Here is a 23264-nt window from a genome sequence, read left to right as displayed (position 1 = left end):
ACCTTGTATGTTGCTTGCCTCATCAGTGTATTGGAAGCTTAAATATAAACTTAGTCTATAGTGGTTGTTTGCTCCTTAATTAAGAGTAATCAATTGGCTAATATATGCACTTATTTCCATTCAAACCAGTGTTTTATTGACTAATTCAACACCCACACACACAAAATGGACTGTGAGAAGGATTGGGTTTCTTCAGGTTTTGGGCCAGATAATTAGTACCCTTCCATTTAGGGTATATTTACAAGATTGAATTTTTGATTCTCAACTGCTTGGTTTTGATTGGTTGGTTCTTTCTGTTTCCGTATCCAGGAGAGAGAAAAGGGAAAGGAAATGCTAAGATTATGAGATTATCGTGCCTCGTTAAGCCCAGAAAAGAAAAGGCAAGTATAAATAATTGAGATGATTAACGCATAACACGTGGCCTCTTTCAGCATCAACATCAGAGTACATACAATGGGCGCTTCAGTCAATTAGAATGTTTAGTGGATTAATAAAAAAATACCCCTTTTTTTTATTACTGCTGAGAAAAGTTAAAAGGTTGAGCAGTGTTATGATTTTATTACAACCACCTGTCGTTGTAATGGAATAATAAAAAAGGAGAGTTATATGGTTGTTAATATAATTGTGTTAAAGATTTATATAATTGTTAATTTTAAAATTTATAAAATTAATTAAAATATAAGTAAATTAGTTTAGATATTCACATTAATAAAAAATATATATATATAAAATAATAAGAGGTTAAAACCCCAAAAAAGAAAAACAGTAAAAGCTTGGGATGAACAAGGAAAGAAAGAAAGAAACAGAGAGAGCCCTTTTTTTTTTTCTTCTTTCTTTTTTTCTTTTTTGTCTTTGCGCATAGCAGCCAGCTTTGAAGGGAAGAAATAGAGGGGTTTTCTATTTTTAATTTTTTTTTCGGATGGGAAGGAGCGAGTAATTATTTTCATTTTAAAAGTCTTGAAGAAATAAACTATTGTGTGCTCACCTTTCGGACGAGGATATGTCCTGTCGAGCTAAGTTAAGACGATGCAATTTTAAAATGGTTAGGACATTAAACTAAGGTTCCAGGAGTTGAACTGCGCTCTTTCAAAGTCCACGTACATTTTTTATTTTTTCAATGCTAGATAAATTTATTCAAAATATTAATTTTATCCACGATGCAAGAAAAATAATATAAAAATTAAGTTTCAAGATATTCAGACCAATAGTGTTAGAGATCCCGACATTAGGATCTGTTACATAAATTGTTCGCCCACACCTGTGTTAGCGTGGAATAGTAACTCACGATATTTTTTCTTTTTTTATTATTTTGGTTCTTTAGTTTTTTTTTCATTTCAATACTTTAATTTAATTTTTCATGGTTTGTTCATTTGAGGCTGCATTTATTTAGAATTTGACTTTACTATTTGTTTTGGATTCATAGCTTGTGGAATCTCGAGATGTTGGAAAAAAAGATATTCGATTCATGCTCAGTTTGAACCAATTAAATAAGAGCATGTAGATTTTAAATAATAGGAGCTAAGGGGTTTAAATTCAAACAATATGAATATGTAGTCCCTTTTTCTTTAAATAGTCAGGGATGTAATTGCATGGTCAAGTAAAAGATCAACCCTCATTTTTATGGTCACTTCATTTCTATTTTTTTTCAATTTAATCCTTTTAAATTTATTTCATCCATGGTTCTACTTAATAGTATATTTTTGGTTACTTAAAGATACGGATCCTAATGCATGGTTGATGCTCAATTCTGCCAAAAAATAATGTTTGGTTGTATTAATCTAGAGCAGTCAACACTTGAGAGGCTAAATTTAAAAGTAAAAACCAGAGGCATGGACTAAGGTAAATGGTCAAATACATGGAGGCCGGGATGTGCTTTGCACATACCATCATAAGCAGGAAGTCGTCTTGCTCTAGCAATGTGTGTGGCTTCTTTCAATGTCTTTTATGATGATTGAGAATTGAATTTCATGATTTTTTATAATTTATCTTTTATGAGTTGATCTCAATCTCATGATTTGAGTCATGAGTTTGAAAAGTTAGACTAAAATGACCTTGGTTTTTTTTCTAGTCCTTTTTTAAAATTAATTTTATTTTCAATTCCATCACTTAACATTTGATTTATGAGCGATCAAGTTTTGAGTTTTTTTTTTCATTTATTTTACATGGAGTTATCTCGGTTTCATAATCTGATCTACGAATTTGATAAGTTAGTATAGGCTAACATGTTTTTTATAAAAATATATATTTTTTTAATTTCACCTTTTAATATTAGGTGAGTGGAGAATATTGTTCACCTATACCCATGGTATATAAATTGGATTTTTCTTTATGCAGGTAATTTCGTTCTTAGGACTTGGATTGTGGGTTTAGCCTGCTACGGGCTAGGCTTCGCATTATTTTTATTTACGTTCTATTAAGTTACCGTGATCTTATGACTTAGATGAAATGTTTGTCAAATTAATTTGGGCTGACTTGATTTTTTTTATAAAAAATATTTATTTTTTGATTTTATCCCCTAACAATAGGTTGGATAAGATCTTGCTTCATCATTTTTTAATTTGTTTTACATGTGGTAGTCCAATTCTTAGAACTCAAGTTGCGGGTTAACCTGAGTTAACCCGCATCAAGTTTTTTTTAAAAAAATTATTCTTACATGCATGGCCTGGTGAGAATCACTTTTCCTAATTTGTTTTATTTTGTATTTTATGATGTTATCACGGGCCTGTAACTTAGTTTGAAGGATTCTCAGGTCAATTAAGACTGTTGTGGGTCAATCTAATATGTTTCTATTTTAATATTTTTTTTTAAAAAGATGTCCTCTAATATTTCACATACTCGGTATTTTAAAAGGGTGCCGTCCAATATGCATTTGATTTTGATTTCATATTTGTTTTATTATTCCAACAAACATATTGTAGTACTATTATATTTTTTTTTATTTAAAAAAAAAATGACACGTGGCATGACGCGAGTCAATGATATAGTATGTGCATATGATTCAATGAGAGGGGTTAATGCCTTCCATTTGATAATATAATCTAGGGTGTTTTTTAATTGAAAATATATTAAAATAATATTTTTTTTCATGGTTTTTTTATTTATTATTATTGATAGCAACATATCTAAACTATTAAGAAACACCTATTCATAAGAAAAGCAATTTAAAAAAAATCCTTTAAAACATAGAAGCTAAGTTAATGCCAAAACAGGAACACTAGATGCAAGTTATGTCGAGAAAATGCAGTGGGACATGTATGTTCTGACTCATGCACAGAGCTGGCGATGTTAGATTAGCAGGAGAGAGATTATTTTCTACCTCCACCAACTCCCCTGCCCTCCTTTTTAATGAAAATTCAACAAGGGGTCATGCTTAACATGCTGCCTGTCAAAATATGGTTTCTGCTGCAATCCTTTATTTCTTTTCCATTTTAGAAAAAGAATTACCGCAGATTTGAGCATGTGTACATTGGCTATGATGAATGGTTGGAAATGCACTATCAATTATACTGCACGTTAACTATGTTAATTATGCTAATTAACTGAATTAATTATGTTACCAAAATACCTTTGAGATCCGACTAGGTGGTAAGCGGGGGATTGCTCCACACGTTACCATCTCAAAATATGATTGAGGGAGGACAAATTTTCTTGTGCATGTATCAATCTAGATATAAATTACCATCTCGAAATATGATTGAAGACAGATTTGATATTGACAGGCAAAAATTAATCAGAAAGATTTACTATTAAGAAAAAAAAGTGAAGTCAACGAAACAAATTTGGAATCCAATAAGTGATAGGAGATTAAAGAATAGATTTGAATAAGAAAAATCTATGTAATAAAAGATCCACAAAAACCTAGCCGCTGGAAAAGGAGAGAGGGAGAGATTTCTCAAATGAACATCCCAATGCCACCCAAGTTCTCCGTTCAGCCCACCTACCAGCCTTGAAAAAGACTTGATCACTGTGGGCTTGTAGTGAACTCCATCACTGACAAAGCTCAACTGTTCCAAACCACAAGGTGATCCAATAAGTTAGTCATACAATTGAGGTGTTGATTGGCCGGAAACCGCTCCGGGAAAAAGCACCCGCCGCTGCAGTTTTTGCTGGAGTAAATTTTAGCTGCTATCTGTGAGTTATAACACTGCTTCCCCAGAGAAAAAAAAAAAAAAAAACGTTATACTTAAAACATGCAGTGCTATATGGCTGGGCTGCAGGTGCCCGCAAGCCACCCCCCTGCATCGTCAAGAACGATAAACCGGACCGCAACCACCACCACGAGGCGGATTCACTGACAGAAATTAAATATGAGAAACCCGACATTACATGGATATAAAAATAGTATTGCCCAAGAATTGGTTGCCGTGACATTCCATTGCTTATTTGGGTCTGACATTGAATATGGCCACATTATCATGGGCGTTGTTAGTCAGAAAATGTTTCTAAGAACTCTGGGAAATATTAATGAGGGTTGGTCCCATAGGTTCATGTCTGTTTGAAAGATCACAGGCTATAATGTGTGGTGGAGATTTGGATCACCTATTTGAAATATTTGGCTAAAATTCCTCCTCACCTGGTATTAGTATTAGTATTACTGGACAGGAATTTGTTCACGCATTTGGGGATCTACTAGCTACGGATATCCCGCGGTACGGTAGGGGGTGGTCGCCAGTCAAGTATTTTCCATTCATTTGCGTGTTTCAAATATATTTTAAAAAAGAATTATTTTTTTTAAATAAATACTTTTTATTAGTTTTAAATTATTTTAATATTATGATATTGAATAATTTTTTTAAAATAAAAATATTATTTTAATGTGTTTTCAAGCAAAAAAACAACTGTAAATAAATTCATAGCATGTTTCTTTATATATTTTGAAAAATATTTTTAAAAAAATCTAGAATTTTTTTTGCTTCAAATTAATTTTTTTATATATATTTTAAAATTATTTTAATATATTAATATCAAAAATATTTTTTTAAAAATTAAAAAATATATTTTAAAATTAAAAATATTTAAAAAAAAATCCAAAGCTTTCCCAATCACCCCATTCAAAACACAACATCCCTGTACGGGATATTATTTTTATATTCATAATCTGAACATCTGACGTCATTAAAGTGGTCCCTTGCTCGTACACTTCTATTGTCACTGTCATAGAAAAAATATGTGAAGCTCTCTGTAAGCTCCAAACCAGGGGAAAGATTTGGCTGACTAAATGCTGTGGGGCCCACCTAATGGATCGCGATGACCCGTGTCCCATTAGAGTTAATTGACTTTTAGATTGGATGTTTTGTGATGGTTTGATTTATGGTCACGTTACCATGATTTTATTTCCCGCATTCCCATTGGCTTAAATGAAAGGACTAGTGTGGGGTCCAGCTATATACAGCATCCTAGCTCTGCATCAAATCAAGATGTCCTGTTAAGCCGAAAGTAAGATTTATTACAGTGCTAAAACTATCTCAGACAACATACCTATTTACCTGTGAGATTTCCCTCTTCTTATAGCCTCATGTCCCAATATGATTTTTCTTAAGAAAATAAACTTGTCGGTTTGAAAATATTGAATATTTTTTAAAATAATTCTTTGTTGAAAAGTATATGAGATAATATTTTTTATTTTTATATTAACATATTAAAATTATCAAAAAAACACTAAAAAATATCAATTTAATATTATTTTAAGTTAAAAATACTTTTCAAAAATCAACTAAAAACAAAAAAAAAAATCCGTGGTAAACACCCCCAGACAAAACAAGCCAACTAGCCAGGTTCAACTTTCTGCCTGGGGTCGATATAACAACCCGAGTATCGAATTTTTTAAATACGATCACATGAAATAACATAGCATACACGTGGCGTATTTTTCAAGTGTTCCGTGTCGAGAGAAAAAAACAATCGGGCATGATATGGCTGTAGCAAGAAAGGCATATGGTTGTTTACAGTTGTAGGTGCCTAACTTTTTTTTTTTTTTTTTTAATAGTTTGCATAATTTTAAAAGTGTAATGATTGTTGATGGATAAATTGAAATTTTATTTGACGATTTAAATTAATAGAATGAGATTGTTTTTTAATATTATATTAGAGTTTTGATAATCAAACAATCACGAGTTCAAATCTCATCATTTTTATTTATTTTATAAAAAAATAAAGTACAAAATAATATTGGCATTTGCAAGTTTCAAGCTCAAATGACTTTTAATTGAGGGAATGCGTTAAAAAATAATATAAATCATATTTTGAAATCTCATCTAACAGCTTAAATTATTAGGTTGAGATGATTATTTGACAATAACAGTTTTTTTTATTTTTTGTTTATAAAATATATTAAAATAATAATTTTTATTTTTTAAAAACTATTTTTGATACCAGGACATCAAAACGATTTAAAAATATCAAAAAAATAAAATAAAAAAAACAAATTTAGATTTTTTAAAAAATATTTTTAAAACACAGACTTTATAAGAATATGATTTTTTTTTTTTGGAAATGGCGGCATGAATTATTGCTGGAGGAGGAACTTCAGTGAAAAATGATATTTTACCATTCATCAATGTTAATATTGTGCCATTAATTCCTCTATAAATGATTTAAACCGTTATATTATTTAATCAACATTGCAGGTTTAAAGGATTTGTGAGTAGAAGTTTTTGTTCCGTTGCCACTCACTTGTTTTCATAGATAGCATCGTAGATTCATGGGCGCTGGCTGTTCTACAGCGATTCAAATTTACTGAAGTTTTTGTTTTTTAAAAGTCAATAATTTGTAGATGAAAAATCACCCTTTCTTAGGAAAGTAAAAGTTGAGGAGCACTCAACTGATGGCTCAATAATATAAATTTAAAATTAAAAGATTTATTTTTTTTAATAATTTTAAGTTTGAATTTTATAGTTACTAATACGATGGTTTTTAAAGATTTATATAGTTATTAATTTTAAAGACAATAAAGTTAATAAAAATACAAGCTCGAATATTTATATTAATAATAAAAAAAAGAACAGAGGAGCACCGGAAACAATGCTAATCGAGTAATCTCTGTGTAGGTAAACTCACTCCATGCATTGGCTTTACGCATCTTCGATGTGAAAAATGCAGTAGAAATCCTTAGTCTCTCCGCTACTATCATATAATTGAATCTACCGAATTTTTTGAATTATTAAACCATGCAATTTTCTTGTAGATCCATGTAATCAAATTGCTATTAAATGGGTTGTTTTCCCGGAAGTAATACATAAGAAATCACGGGACACGTGGATTAACGCTTGGTCATTCAAACAATCATGAAGAAAATCAGAGGCGATACAGAGTGTTGCATAGAAAACTTAAATTATCTCATAAATTACTGCATTAAATACATTGGTGTAATGTAAGGTGTCGTTTCATATTAATGAAAAAAAAAATTCAAGCAAAAACATGCTTGATTGAACCATTGCGTTTATTTTTATTTTCTTGTGTATAATCTAAAAATAATTAAAAATTTTATATTTATGTGAATGATATTATGTTACCAAAACTACCTATGCTATACAATCATAACTATTAATCTAGTGTTACCATAATTTCATAATCATGCTTACCATTATTATTATAGCAACATTATTCTTCACTCTATTCTCATCCCTTCAACTTTCGCTCTCTTTTTTAAAAAATATAGCATTTTTTTTTTCTAGTTTTGAAAATCAAGCTAGCGATATCATTGATGAATTTTTTTGACAGGTCTGCAGAAAAGGCTTACTTGGCTATTCGAAGTAACACAAAAGTTAAAATCACCAAGGACATCACTACTAACGAACGGGACACCATGACAAGACAGAGATTTTGATGGCATGAATTAGAGGAACCGAACGGGTTGAAGCTTTTTACAAGGATTCTCCCGTATGACGAAATTCCAATAAAAAACGTGCATGGAGACGATGAGGATGTGATTTTTGAGGACGAGTCGGACGCAGAGGAAGAGGATTGTCCCGCAACTAGGCTATCAGATAAAATACGGCTGCGCAAGCCTCGAGGAAGAAACCCTAATTGTTAAAGCTCCGGGCATAAAGATAGGCTACAAGTCTTCAGTAGACAACTGGAATTGACGGAAGGATTTATCATGGCTGATTTGGGAAATGGCTAATACCTTGCCAAATTCAATATCATCTTATCTGGTGGTCCATAGATGGTGGTCGAACTCATCCTGATTGTCCAATAATGGAGGTCGAATTTAGACCCGGAGGTGGAAAAGACTGAGCAGAGTACGGGTGAGAACTCCAAACCTATTCATGGAGTATTACGATACACCAATCCTTTTTAAGATTGGAAATCACATCGGCCATCCTATCCGTGATTGGGAGTTTTGATGACGTTACATGTGCCAATTGGTGTGCTTCTCATTACTGGTTGTCTCCCTGCTCTGTTCTACCGAGTTTGATTCGTTTTATTGCTTGGTGAATAGAGAGGGAATTCACTTGACCTTATTTGACACGTCCAGATCTGGGCGTGTTTTTTCCAATCTTAATGGGATTTTGTGAGTGGTTCGTTGTTCAATTTGTTAAAAACACATTTCAAGAAACAGAGACTGTAAAGGGAGTGAATGATAACTTTTATTGCTTTGATTTCTAAGACTGCTTTCCCAGAATCTATTAACAGTGTCGGCCTATAAGTTGATAAAAACGTAACGAACTTCTTCGGTGCTGCAACTACTCGTTAATGTGGATGTTTTGGATGCTATGATCTAATCCGTTTCCTGTGACTCTTTTTTTAATCCTCGAATCACTAAGAAAACCTACCAGCATCAAGTTGATGAAGTTCAGAGCAGGACAACTAGATGGAAAGTGGAAAATCTATCTTTTGCAGGTGGTTAGCTCTGTGCCAATCAGTTCTTGAAAAGTTAAAAGAATCTCTGGGTTCAATTTCCCAGTGGCAATTATTGGTTTGGTTATGAGTGTAATTCTTATTTGAATTGCAGAAGCAATGCTTTACATTTGTGGAAATTGGCCTGCAATATCTGGCATCACGTTCTGAAGGGTGTTCGATGGTTATTGGCCACGGGAGGTGTCCTGGATTTTGGTTGGATAGTTAGATCGATGGATTAAAAACCCATTTGATTGATTTTCCTGATGAGTGACGTAATGTGGAAGGGGGAACTCTGTCATGCTTGGATTTGAAAAGTTCCGAACATAATGTTAAAGAATTGTATGGGTATGGGGATTGGTTGCTTGATCGGGACCTTTCTTGATTTCTCGCCTGCAGGAGTTGCTGATCCTTTACATCATGGTGCTATTTGGGTTGCTATTCCCGGTGTCTTCTTCGTAATTCTTCTTTTTTTAGGCTCCTAGTCCTGCATCTGTATGATAAAAACCTCTCTCTCCTCTCTCTCCTCTCTCTCTCTCTCTCTCTCTCTCTCTCTCTCTCATTCTTACTCGCTTTCCGAAGGTCTAAAGGCATACAGTAGCAGTGGGCAAAATTCAAGGGACAAACCATCAATGATACTAGCATATTATATTGGTGCGTGGGTTAATAACATCTTTTTTTTAAATATAAAAATAAAATAGAGTACGATTTTAAATGTTTTGGTTTTGGCAAGGTCTAGCTGTTGTGAACCTAGATATAGTAGTTTTGGGTCTAATATTACATTAATACAGTATAAAAATATCAAAAATTATTAATTTAAAATAAATAAATAAAATAATTTTTTTTAAAAAGCATTTTTAAAGTGAAAAAAACAAACATGTTTTAACTAGGAAATTCAAACCAACATGAAATGAAAAAACATTATCATCACCTAACTTTTCTACAATATAAAAAGAGTCACATCAATTTATTTTCTTTTTATAATATAAAAAAAAATAAAAAGAGGAGAAGAAAAAAATAGAAAGTATCTTAAAAAGAAAAAAATTAAAGGGAAATAAATTATTTGCCGGTGTATTAGGCGTTGTTCCGTGATGCACTGTTTATTATGTTACTATAGAAAATGCTTTATTTGAAGATGATGATTGTTCAAATACTTTCCGTACTTTTAACCCAGTTCATGTATTTTTACATTTGAAAAAAAAAAATTATTATTGACTTGTTGTGAAACTCAGACCAATATACTAGCTATTATATTATTGCATAATTAAAAAATCTATTTTTTAAAAAATATATTGAAATGATATTTTTTATTTTTAAATTTTTTTTATGTCATCACATCAAAATAATATAAAAACATAAAAAAATATTGGTTTTTTAAAGTATTTTTAAAACACAAAACAAACATGTTTTAATAAAAAAACTTAACACATCCTCAAATGAAAAAAAAAATTACTATCACCTAATTTTTATACAATATATAAAAAGTGTCATTAATTTATCTTCTCTTTAATGTATAAATATAATTAAATAAAAAAAATCTAAAAAATAAAAAAAAGTTAAAAAATATTTAGTGACCGAGCCATACCTCATAGTATTGGATCAGGCTACAAGCCGGACCTATCAATATTTTTTAATTAAAAATAAAAAAGATAACATGTCCATAGTAATATAATATTATCTATAATATAAACACTTTATATTTTTAATGGTTCACGGTGAAATAAATTTATATTCAAATTATCTGCATAATGTTTTTTCATGTATTTTAAAGTATGGAAGTATAGTATAATAGTTGGAAATGAAAGGGTATTTCGTAATTCAATCCAGCGGATCTATAAAATTTCACAGCTAACCTTTGCGTCAAAGAGAAGGGCCTAAAATCTCGTTGATTGCCCGTACATGTATCTTTCAAAGGGTCACACTCGCACAAAAGGCGCTTAAAGCGAAAATTTGATCCACTCTGGTGCTTTAAGGCACCCGGAAAAGCCCTCTGCCTCTCGAATTCCTGTGCCAATCTTCATCCAAGAATACAGGGATTCGAAACACAAAATGACCAACCCTCGTATTTATGTTTCATTTTCCCGACGGAACGACACCTCTCGTGCGCCGGGCCCTCCAGATGAGCATCGGAATGTGCGGAGCTAGATAGCATCTCGCTTTCCCCCGCCTTTTTCGAGAAAGTCACCAAAAACTGAGCCCCTCCACCTCGACATTTACCACATTTATCTCTTTGAGGTAAATTCGGGAGCTTATATACCGTGCGAGCGACCTCACGCGCTGCAAAGTGGTTTTGAATGCAGCTAGTCGTGGTTCAATGGCCATCATCTGTTGTGTCGGAGTCAAACTATTTCCCCCATGCTTTTAGACATGACAATAAGGAGCTGAATGGTCATGTCTGCTCATTTAAACGTTTTATTCGTTTCTTTTCTTTATTGTATATTTTTTTGGAGGGCAGGGATGTAAATTTCAATTGAAAGGTCCATTGGGAAAGGATGATTCGCATGCCTAACCGGGAAAGGGATGTTCGGTTCATATACAAGCAGAGCTCATAGAATCCAGATGCTTTAATCCATAAAAGATATGTTAGTTTTTTTCAAATTTACGAGCATTGATCTTGGTTATTTTATCTTTTCAAAAACCTTAAAATAATAAAATTAATTATTTACTATGGGATAGAAAAAAATTATAGCTATCGACCAAGATCTTGCTTGATTTTTCACTTCTTATAAGATTTTAAAATGCCTTTTTATCTTTGAGAATATTTTTTTTTATGGTTACTTGTTCATCATGAGCCAACACGTGGGCGACATCCTCACCATTTAAAAGAGGCGCGTGATCAAATATTGCATCAACTTCAAAACAGAGAATCTCGTACCACTCAACCACAGTAACCAGAAAAAGCACACTGCTAAAGTCAAACAAGTTCGCAAACAAAACCTATGGATGCAAGACTCAGGTATATTCTCATGTTGAAAAGCGACGCAAAAGTGATGAAAGAAGACAAGAGAGAGAGAGAGATGAATGAAGTTTCAAGGATAAAGTGTCCAAAAATCTTTAAACTCACTTTACATTACACCCAACATTCCAAGTATCGTTTATGTTAATCCTGAAGGTATATTTTAATTTGTTAAATTTTATTTTTATTTTTTTAAAATTATTAATTTAAATTTTACAAATCTCAAAGTTATTAAAGATTTATATGATCGTTAACTTTAAAACTCGTAAGATTAGTAAAGATACGTTCAAGTTGATCCAAATACCTATATTAATAAAAAAAAATTATTATGTTATTATAAATTTTCCAAAAATCAAAACATGGTTTTAAAAGTAATTATCTTTATATTTTTCATAACATTCTTCCGTTTTAAAATCATAACATAACAAGTAAAAAAATATTATTATTAAAAAATTCCGATCCGTGAATACGTCAGCCAGATATTTCTGGTATTTCCTTTCATATTCCGTGAATATAAAAATGAAACCTCTGTATCTTCAAGATCCTGCACTTGAAGGACGTATGAAGGCTACATTTATTAATTTGGCTAGACTGCTGGTACTCGAGCTCGATCCTGTTTGGCATCAAGGGTAGCCATTTATGGCCGCTGCACCAGAAAACAAAACGGCAGTGGTTTCTGTCCGTGTGGGTCCTTACTCAAAAACTCCAAAACAGATAGATTCCGAACAATAAATAACACAAGACATGCCCTTTTCTTTATTTATCATCGAACAATATTCCATGTCTTTCCTTTCCTTCTCCCTTCTTTTATTACTTTAAATCCTTCACAGTACTTGAAATTAAATATAATGTTGTATAATCCTACCATCTTTTTGTATAAAAGGTGTTTTACAATGTTAAATTACTAATTTAAAATCATATGATATAACAATGATTATTTAAATAATTATATTTCATTGCACTTAAAAAAAAAATTATCTTAATTATTTATGTTAATCGATCACTTCTCTCTTTTACCACAACTACAGCAGGCATTTGAGTAAAATACACGCACAGATGGCTGAAGCTTAACAACCGTGGAGTCTCTTCCCAACAAGTATTTATTTTATTTTATTATTTATTAATTTTTGCAACCAAAACGCAGAAAAAAACAGTCATATCATTCCACACAGAATGTACGAACTCTAATTCTAACATGTCCAGATTTTCACACACGTGGCGTAAGGGCAACCGATGAGTATAATTTCCCATCCATTTATTATTTATTAATTAAACATGCCTCGATGGAGATCCAAACTTTCCTTCATTCGAAGGAATCGGTGAAGTCTGCTCCAGTATATTTTTATCTTGATTAATTTTATAAAATTTAAAATTAATAAAGATGTAAATTTTATTCAGCGTTTTATTTATTCCAGTAATGCTCTCTGTTTTTTTTTATTAAAAAAAATATACATCAGTAATGCTCTTAGCTCTGTAGTTCTGCTGCTTGTACAAATTAGTTCACTCGCCAAGAGAAATTGTGAAGAGAATATTAAGAAAAAATCGACACAAAGCTGTCATTGTTGATATGCCAGAGTAATGGCCCACTATGAGCTCTTTGTTTATTACAAGTTAATTTTTAAAAAATCAAATCAATTTATTTTTTTAATGTTTATTAATAATTTTGATATATTAATATTAAAAAAATAAAAAATATTTTAATATAAAAATTTACTTTTCAGAAACAACTCTTATAGTTTGAATTACCCTGATTGGCTGTTTAAAAAGAATCAGTTGACTGGGAAAGCAGCTTTCCAATGCGACGGAGACCACGGAATGAATCTATAATCTAAATAGAAAAAAACGTAGCAGTGTTTTACAATGAGTGCCCGGGGTAGGTAGTGGCAATGACAACGGTGCCCTGGCATGTTCTGACAGGTTGGCACTTGTCAATAATAGAGTTGGATGCGGTGTGGTTATCATTTTGACATCAGCCGGAGATGTTCTCAGTTGAGAAACCGGCTGCCCTTTGACAATTACTCGCCACCTGCTACCTGTCCTGTCAATTTTTTATTTTTATTTTTATTCTAACTGCGGGGGTTGGAGAAGCGTAAAGCCATTGTAACTGAACTGGAAAAATATATTGCGCGGTAGGGCCCACTCAATCTACAACCCTTGGGTTTCAAATCAGCTGCCAGCGATCTCATTTATTTAACCTTTGTAGCAATGGCTTTGAAAGTAAAACAAAACTTATTTCGATATTTTATTAGTTGTTTTTCATATTTATTTTTATAAAAAAATAATATACGAAGGAAAAATAAAATAAAACACGGATCTGTAAAAAATGATAATGTCTCATCCTAAAACTTATCTCTGATTTCTGTATTTATCTATTTTTTAAGGATAGATTTCAATAATAACTAATACTGTTAGTTACTCTCTAAAAAAAACCCTTTAGTTTTTGTTTTCTCTTCTCCTTTCTAATCTTAGACGTTGCTATTGCTGGTGTTCGACAACGGCTCTCGAGAATGTGATCATTTCTCTTGTTTATAGTTATAAACATGATTTAAGGCAAGTTTCGGATCTCATATTAGAAGGATCTATCCTAATATTTTTTTTAAAATATCAAAATAATATTATTTTAATAATTTTATTTTAAAAGTTGACAGTTAATTGCAGGGTTTTAAATACATTAATCCCACCTAGATTTAAAAGATATTTAAAAGTGTGGTTACGATTGTTTTTCAAATTGTTTTTTACTTGAAAATACATTAAAATAATTTTTTTTTTATTTTTTAAAAATTATTCTTGATATTAATATATCAAGATGATATAAAAATATTAAAAAAATATTAATTTAAAACAAATAAAAAATAAAATTAAATAAAATTAAATTTTATTAAAAATACTTTTAAAACATAAAAATATAGGTTACATCTGTGCCACCACGTGATAGCCTCCTTGTCCGGACAGTGAAAAAAATTGTTACAGCTTTTGGAGGAGGCATCATTGATTTGGTTAACCCGCGCAGTGAGCATGTATATATATATAAAAATTCCTCACAACATGAACCAAACTTTCATTTCCTTTCTTATGAAAAAAAAAGAGAGAATAGATGAATATAACAGTAAGATAATTCATTTTACAAACCCGATAAATGATATGCAAAAAACGACAAAAAGTATGGTTTCGAATCGCAACCATTTAAGAATATTAGGTTAAACATCAAATTAGTCTATTCTCAATTAAGTCTTCGAGTGATGTCTTAATTGATGAAAAGTTGAATAATATTTTTTTTCTTGTTTTGATCTTGGGTCTCTATAATAACTTAGAGATCATAGATCAAATAACTTGGTCAAAGTATTATTAATGACGGTCGATAAAATCTATACATTTTGCACACGCAATCCACCTGGCGTCACTATCATCAAATAATTTTTCAGGAGAATTTTTTTTTAAAAGAGTCTTCGGAAATATGATACCGAATTGTGGCCACATAGCCCAAAACTGCACAAAAGTTAGCAACTAGGTAGAGTCGCTCGTTCCTAGGTAGCATTTATTTCACCAAGAAAGATTTGGGACACCTTCTGAACATTTTTCGTTCCAAAGTTTTTATTTAGTAATAATAGTAATAATAATAATAATAATGAAGGTAGTTAAGTTTTTCTGGCTTAATTATTTTTTAGTGAGAGGTGATCCCGCTGCATCAACTTCAAGCAACACTCCATTTTCCAAGTTTATTTAATGTTGACATGAGCACCTTTTGTCATTTATCATTTATTAAAAGTGATGATATCCATGCTTATCATACCTAAGAAGATTTTGAGTCATTAAATTAATTATTTTTTTTAATGATTAACTGTATCATCTTATTTTATTTTTATATATTATAGAATTGATTTAATTAAATTTTGAGTCATTATATTAATTATTTAATTTAATTAATTTCAAACTAGTCCAATTTAAGCTTCAAGTAGTTGGATTTCTAAATCCAACCACCTATAAATTATACCAAATTTCAGAAATATAATAATATTCTCCACGTAAACACGAAATGAATTTTTTTGGTACGAGACATGAACTTGTTTTCGCTTGGTAGCAATGGCACAACTCGAACGAATAATCACGAGGACAACCTAGGGACTATCGTATCCACATGTCCCTTCCAATTCCCGGTACTATTCCTCGAAACCAACGAAGAACAGTGATTCGGCTTCTTGCAACCGGCCAGTCACCGAGATTATCAGCATATGATCCCGGTCAGTGTAGAGCGTTTTCCGTTAAACATTGAAGAGGATACAGGGCGTGGAATTTCATGGTCGTTATTTGTTTGTCCAGGCTTCTGTTTAGCTGTGCACTCGTTTTGTGACGCGGCTGTCCACAGCTACTAATTTGTTTCTCGTCCATATCTCTCAATTACTTGTTTCTTTATTCCCTTGAAGAATAATTTAACGCGAGACATCGAGGGGTGGCTCCGAGGATCAATATACAATCAGCATTTGAGCATCGATGGCCAATTAAATAAGAAATTCTCTTGGTAGGTGGTTTCCCAAGTAGCTCAATGAGTACAAATCGCTGTCATATTACTAATTTCCTGTTACTTGAGCCCAAATTATTTCCACGTCTTATCATGGCCTCCATTTTGGTCAGACCATACATTATTTTAATTATATGGTAGCATTAGCAGCCGATCGTCTTCTTGACGAGGTATCTCCCTCTCGCATAAAACACCGTCTTCTTACAGGCAGAACTCCAGCCACGCAACAAAACCATGTTGAAGAAGGGAGTTCCTACAACTGCAATTGTGTCCTTCGTGTTCGTGTTTATGGTGTTCTTCTTCACTTCCCAGATAAACCTCTCGTTGCTTTCTGGATCAAACGTGGCTTCTGCGATAGCCAGGAGTAAACCAGGTATGGGTTACGTAATCCTTCCATCGATGATCAGGATTAACTAAGTTGTGATTGCCATGATATTCTTCTCAATTACAAACTCATATATCAAAATACCACGTTTCATTGGTTGTCTGATAGAGTTGACCTTCTGCAATTCCTTATCACCTAGCTAGCCTGGAACCATTTTCTCGTTTTTCGTTAATTCTTGTCTGGTTTTCATATAAAAACATGGATCATGTGTGTTGGTGCAGCTATTTCTTGTTTTGATCTTGTATAGCTCTGTATCACCTGTGAAGACTTCACATGGTTGTTAGCTAGCTTTCAAGTCCCGTGTACGATCGTGAAAATAGACAAAATAAAATTGCAACAATTTTTGTAAGGGGAATTATCGGATGGACTTGCTCTGTTAAATTAATTATTATTAACAAATCACATATAAATATAAATACAATAGATCATTGATTCATAAAAAAGCTAAAAAACACAGATCCACTCTAAGAAAATATTAAATCAAGTATCCAATAATGATGTTCCGTTGGACTTCGATCCAAATTTAATTCACGGACTGTTTCTTTATGGCGTTTCTTTAGGTAATTCAATTCAATCTTTCTTCTGAAGCTAAATGGTTGTTTAGGAACACAATTAAAACTATATTTTTTAAAATTTAAATTTATTTTTTTATGTTTTTAAATCTCTTTATTGTGTTGACGTCAACTATCATTTGAAAAAATAAAAAAATTTATTTTAATATATTTTCTATTAAAAATTACATTATTTAAAAAAAAGCTATTACAACATTTTAAACATCTCCTAAATCAAAATAGTGATTCTTGAACTAAAGCTATTACTTGTTTTTCCAAATCACTATGTCATATTACAAAGAGAAATTAAATCAATACAAGTATTGGACAAAAGTAATACTCTGTTTATAATTATAATTACAAATAGGTTCGTAATAAATAGCATAGTATAAGAAAAAGAAAATGCTGAGGAAAGAATAGAAAAGTGATCTGCACAAATGTTTGCCTGCATTCAAAATAGACATGCTTTGTGTTTTACAGTTATAGGTATTACAAACACGGCACGGGAAGACAAGCAAGCACTTTCACCTTCTCGTTCAGGGGTCGAGAACACAATCACCTGCGACTGTTCTCACAGATACTATGATATGTGGTTTATCAACGGTCCAACGCTCTTGGATCCAATCACATCAACGTTCTTCGCAATCGGTGCCACTAACTCGACCCCACTAGACTCCACAGTGAAATTCCATCCTTACCCTCGGAAGACGGATAAAAATGCCAAGGCTAAAGTCAACGAACTAACACTCACCTCAGGTCCACCAAAATCCTCCTGCGGAATCAGGCATTCTAGTCCAGCCATAGTATTCAGCACGGGCGGGTACACAGGAAACTTCTACCATCAGTTCAATGATGGTCTGCTGGCTCTCTACATCACCATTAGTTCTCTCACTCTTGATCAAGATGTCATCCTAGTGGTCACCAATTGGAGTGATTGGTGGGCCAAAAAATACGCTGATCTACTGCATCGATTCACCAGGCACCCCATCGTCAACATGGACAATCAGACCAGGACACACTGCTTCCCGTCAGCAATCGTAGGGCTAATGACACACGGTCCCTTAGTTGTGGACCCCACATTGCTACCCCGGAATAAAACACTCCTTGATTTCCATGCACTCCTACAAAATACGTATGGCCCCCGAGGTAATTATCTTTCGACATCTGGTAAATCAAAGGGTGCCAGGCCCCAGCTTGTTCTGGTGAATAGAAAAAATGGTGTCGGTCGTGAGATCTTGAACTTGAAAGAAGTTCTCAAGGCAATCAAGGAAGTGGGATTTAAAGCAATAGTGTTCGAGCCAAAGCGAAATGCTTCGGTGAGGGAAACATACAGGCTACTCCATGGAAGTCATGCAATGCTAGCAGTACATGGTGCTGCGATGACACATTTATTGTTTCTAAGAGTAGGAACGGTGGTGGGTGAAATAGTGCCGATCGGAACAGATTGGCCGGCTAAGACATTCTACGAGAAGCCTGCTACAGTTTTGGGATTAGAGTATATGAAATATAAGATTGAGGTTAACGAGAGTAGCTTGGCAGAAAAGTATCGGGTCAATGATTTGGTGCTTAAGAACCCTTCAGCTTTTGTCAACGGAAATTACACAAAGGCCATGGTATATATGAAGACCCAAAATGTCAAGCTTGATATCGTTAGGTTTCGGGCATACTTAAAGGAGGCTTTTGTGAAAGCTCAAAGATTCATGGACAAAGAAGGCTAGCTAGCTAGCTAGCAGGCATTTTGATGCTGTTTTTTTTTTTTTTTTTTCATCTAATGAATGTTGATGTTTTCAATGATTTTGTATATACATCATTATTCCATTATTCTTCAAGAAATCCTCGTCCTTCTCCCCTCTCTTCCTTAATGCTTTTCAATCTCCCGCGACTATTATATGATGACATCGACTTCTGTCTCTAATCTACTGATATACAATGTTGAAGTTAAGTTTAATTATTGTTGATCACTTTTAAAGAAATATGTGCGTGTGACACAACCTTTCATATAATGGTCGGGACATTTTCTTTTCACCATATAATAAATAGGTTCGATTATCGCTAAGACAAGCCAATTGCAGGTCGATCCACTAAAAAACTGAGATGTGAGAAAGATTCCTTTCTTAATTTGGTTACGGGACGACTCCTTTATTTTATAGCATCACTAGTGTGTTTTTTTATGGACCTTGTAGCAAAAATTGGTGTGGGCTCGATGCAGACTTAGTTACGGGCTAGACTGTCCAAGTCCAAGGTCCGATATGCCAGTCTAAGCCTGCGATCATGTGAGACGAGATGGATCTAAAGACTGGACTTCAGAAGGCAGTAATTCGTGGACCGGAACGGAGTCAAAGCTACTGAATGTTACTTTTTCAGGTACTTCAAGCCTCTAGACTCCAAGATCGTACCACCTTATTCATATAATTTGGCCCGCCATCATCAAAACTCCCTCAAATTTCTGCAGTCAAAATCTGGAGCTTCTGAGCATCGTCCTTTTCAAAACTCTTCATCTTTTCACACAAGGTACCAAGCACATAAATGCTTTATGTTCACTCATTGTCAATTATACATGCTTGTCTTTCATCTCATGTCTTCATACTCCATACGAGTAGGTCATTTGAATAGACATTTTGTATTTGAACCCATTTATTTGTTATGGCTGTCTGAAACACATTGTCCATTTATTCATTTAGTACTAAGAAAACATGCATGTTCAGACCGTCATTGTTTCATATCAATTTCACTGTAACTACTTGGAGGGATTTCTAGCAGAGTTTCCCATCTATTCATGACTTAATTAGCTTAAGAAAGTTAGGAACATTTCCAGAAAAATGTATCTTTTCTCTTCTCTGTATTACCTTAATTGTGACCGTAAAATCTTGTTAATGGAGCACTTCGCTATACCCTTGTTGTGCACATTCAATGCGGTGATACGTGAGGGTCTGACATATGAAGAGATGGAACTCCTGATATTCATTGGGATAGACTTTGTGGTTATTCCCTTTTTAACTTCTCTGGAAGCTCAGGTACGACTGTGTAAAACCACCAAGGCATTGATTAGTTGCATGAAAGTACATACCTTGGAGTTTAACATGATAAATTTGTGAGAGTCAGGACTAACCAATTATCATATTTAACTAGCTATAATTCCTTCTGTATGGGGGAGCTTTTTGCTGGCATGGGTGATTTTATACTCTTGTTTAAACAGCAATATCTGACATTATTTCTCCCTTTCCATGTAACTATGCTCAAACAAGGGTGGATAGCAGACAGACCTTGACTCTTTATGTGATAAGGAATTCTTTAATTTTGCAAGAAGACGGTATACTTTTCAACCTTTTGCTCAGAGCACAGTATGCTTACAACGCAATCTTATACAACCATGATTTTCTATGCATGGACGGTTTCCATGGTTCTTTAGTCGAGTTCATTGTAAAAGAAACCGAAAGGCTCCATCCTCAGGTACGCTTTCAAGAGAGAAAAAAGGCAAACACTCTAACAAAAATCATGATTTCGTAAATTTTAAGTTCTCTCCTCTTAAATTATGTGGGGCGATGTAAAAGTCCAGATGCGAACCCATTCTTTTCAGAAACTTTACCTGACCCAATGCTGCCTTCTTTGCAGTAACCAATGGTGAGAAATATTCTATCTTCATACATTGTGACGGGCCTAATTCAAGCTAGTGAATTATGCTGAGCATTCTACAATCTCAGAGTGAATAAATTTCTATGATTATGCTTGCTTTGATTTGATAAGTTTGGCCATCATCAACAAATTTATCCTCAAAACCCCATCTCTCTGGATAGCTACAATATTTGGCATTATGGGCACCGAATCTAATTGCTTCGTGATTCGTGTTCTCGGGAAGCATGTTTGTTGTTTGATACAAATTCAACCAAATGCGGCGCCGCGCTCCGTGTGGTTTCGACATCATTTTTAATAAACTAGAATTGGGATAGGCTGTTAAAACTTAAAAGCATTAAGAGGTAAGGCATTTCGAATAAAATGACAAGTACAATTTAATCTTGCTGCCAAAGGAACCTTTTTGCACTCTGTACTAATTTCTGCGTAGTCAATTGAGTTCAAATAGTAGGTTTGTTCAATATTTGCTGGTCACTAAACATGGTAATGTAATAAAAAAATTTTATCATATACCTTGCAATATGCTCTGCTAAAATGTGAATTATGGTTTGGGATTTTGACATGATTAATAAACTTGCACCATACTGATGTTTGATCAGCAACTCATCTCTTTCTCACAACTTTCTTTTAGGAGGTAAGGTCTTGATCTACAATGTGTGTTTTCCGTGACACAATCACCAAACACTGCATATCTCAAGTGACACTTGCTCATGCCTTCTACTTCAGTTCAGTTGAATAAATGAGCAGTGATTCTTTCTAAAATAGTCGAGTTTTGTGCTGAGTGTCTTCTCTGCTGACGGATTTGGTCTCTTTACTGATGCGATACGAGGTTCTGCATCCTTGTGCTGGTTCAACCAATATAAACAAAAAGGTTTGGAAGTTGGAACATGTACTTCAGGGATCATCTTCCAGGGCTGGTGAAAGCTGGGGATGATGGCGACTGTGGTTCTTCCATGGTTTGTGACATGGTTTGCTTGCAGGTATGCCATTGAACCGATCATTTTACTTTATTGCAAGTAGGTCCCAGTTTATTTATACACCATGAAGCAAGTGCCATTTTGATGGCAGTCAATGGTTTCAAGACGTCTCCACAAGGACTCTGTACTTTCGTGGAGGTTGAAAATCGACCTCTTCTCTACCTTGAATAAGCCAAGCGGACCCCTATGAATGCTCAAGAGATTTACCGCGCTTTTCTTTTATTTTCTTTCATACAGAGGAATTAAATTTCATTGATGATTAAGAAGATTTCGTTTTCCTTTTTGAGAATGAGAATTTCTTGCGGAATCCATGAAGTGTCGAGTCTTGCCTCTGATCTGAGGATTGGCATGGTACGCCATAATGAAACTTTACTATGGTTTCCTAAACCTTTCTGATACCTGAGCCAAGTAACATGCTAGTATTTGCACTGCCACTTTTGTGCTGCGTAATTTACTGGTAAATTAAAATGGACGACTTCTGCAAGAGAGTTCAATCTAAAATCCTGTCTTTGTTTCTACTATTGGACTCTTATTGCAGGCTCTGTCACGAAGAATCCACTGCGGAAAATTTGCTGCAGGGGTTAAGGTTTGGGAATCCCCTTTTGATTACGAGGCTGCTATCAAAGTGCGGGTTAAACTGCTTCGATACTTGTCTCCTTTTTTCTTTTTCTTTTTCCTTTAGTCACATTGTCATCCTTTCCTGTCATCCTTTGGGCCGTGGTTCTTGCAGGATCGAGCTCAACTCATGGCGTTGCTCACATATGAAGCCGTGGAAGCAGCTGTTAAGAACCGAGTAGAGATGAAAACAAGAAATTATGGTCAATAGGTAAGGGTCACCCAGCGGGATGACGGAGCTGATTCCCTACACAAAGTGGAGCCAACTTTAGTTGCTAATCTGTACAATAACTGGACCATGCCTCTGACAAAAGAAGTTCAGGTTGAATACTTGTTGAGAAGGCTGGACTAATGCCCTAGTCATGTGTGTGTGTGTTTTTTTTTTTTATAAAAAACAAATCTGCAGACTGCTTTTATATAGTTATAAATGCCTAGCATTTTATGAACGACAAATGTTATATGTTATGGTGTATGTTTTATTAATAGAATTTTTCCTCGTTTGTTACTAAACAGCAAACACTGTCACCGATGAAGCAGTCTGCCTGGTGATCCAGCAAGATGGGGCTGTCAACACGAGAGGCAGCTGCATTGCTATAGTTGTCATTGTCGACTAAGGAGCTGGAAAAATCGCGGGTTCAGGCCCACCATGTTCCACTGCATCTTTAATTATCTGGTATAGACAAATGCGGGGACATGAAGCAACCCAAAGAGAGAGAAATCGAAAGACTTTTCATCAGTGTTAGCTCCAGGGGATCTATCCTTTCCACTTCATCTCTCCCAGTTTGGTAGGCAGTCG

General features: G+C 33.8%; 1 protein-coding gene and 1 long non-coding RNA gene across 2 annotated transcripts; both read left to right on the top strand.

Annotated features, from left to right (window-relative positions):
- The first annotated feature begins 16290 nt into the window (after positions 1-16290).
- LOC118062521 (xylan glycosyltransferase MUCI21) lies at positions 16291-19079 on the top strand. The gene is made up of 2 exons (XM_035076310.2): positions 16291-16683; positions 17727-19079. Exons 1-2 carry the CDS (start codon positions 16545-16547, stop codon positions 18962-18964), a joined length of 1377 nt encoding a protein of 458 aa, XP_034932201.1. The 5' UTR covers positions 16291-16544; the 3' UTR covers positions 18965-19079.
- A 588-nt stretch (positions 19080-19667) lies between these two features.
- Positions 19668-22951, top strand: LOC118062520 (uncharacterized). The gene is made up of 5 exons (XR_012170616.1): positions 19668-19757; positions 20492-21856; positions 22091-22204; positions 22392-22478; positions 22584-22951. It is a non-coding gene; the product is annotated as an uncharacterized lncRNA (long non-coding RNA).
- Positions 22952-23264: the final 313 nt, after the last annotated feature.

Source organism: Populus alba, chromosome 8 (assembly GCF_005239225.2).
Source record: "Populus alba chromosome 8, ASM523922v2, whole genome shotgun sequence".
Taxonomy (NCBI): domain Eukaryota; kingdom Viridiplantae; phylum Streptophyta; class Magnoliopsida; order Malpighiales; family Salicaceae; genus Populus; species Populus alba.
This window is presented reverse-complemented; position numbering and strand designations above follow the sequence as displayed.

Excerpts from the sequence above, each read along its gene's own strand:
- LOC118062521 (XM_035076310.2), top strand. The coding sequence starts at position 16,545 with ATGTTGAAGAAGGGAGTTCCTACAACTGCAATTGTGTCCTTCGTGTTC. Across the intron at positions 16,684-17,726 it reads GATAGCCAGGAGTAAACCAG|TTATAGGTATTACAAACACG; the intron begins GTATGGGTTACG and ends TGTGTTTTACAG.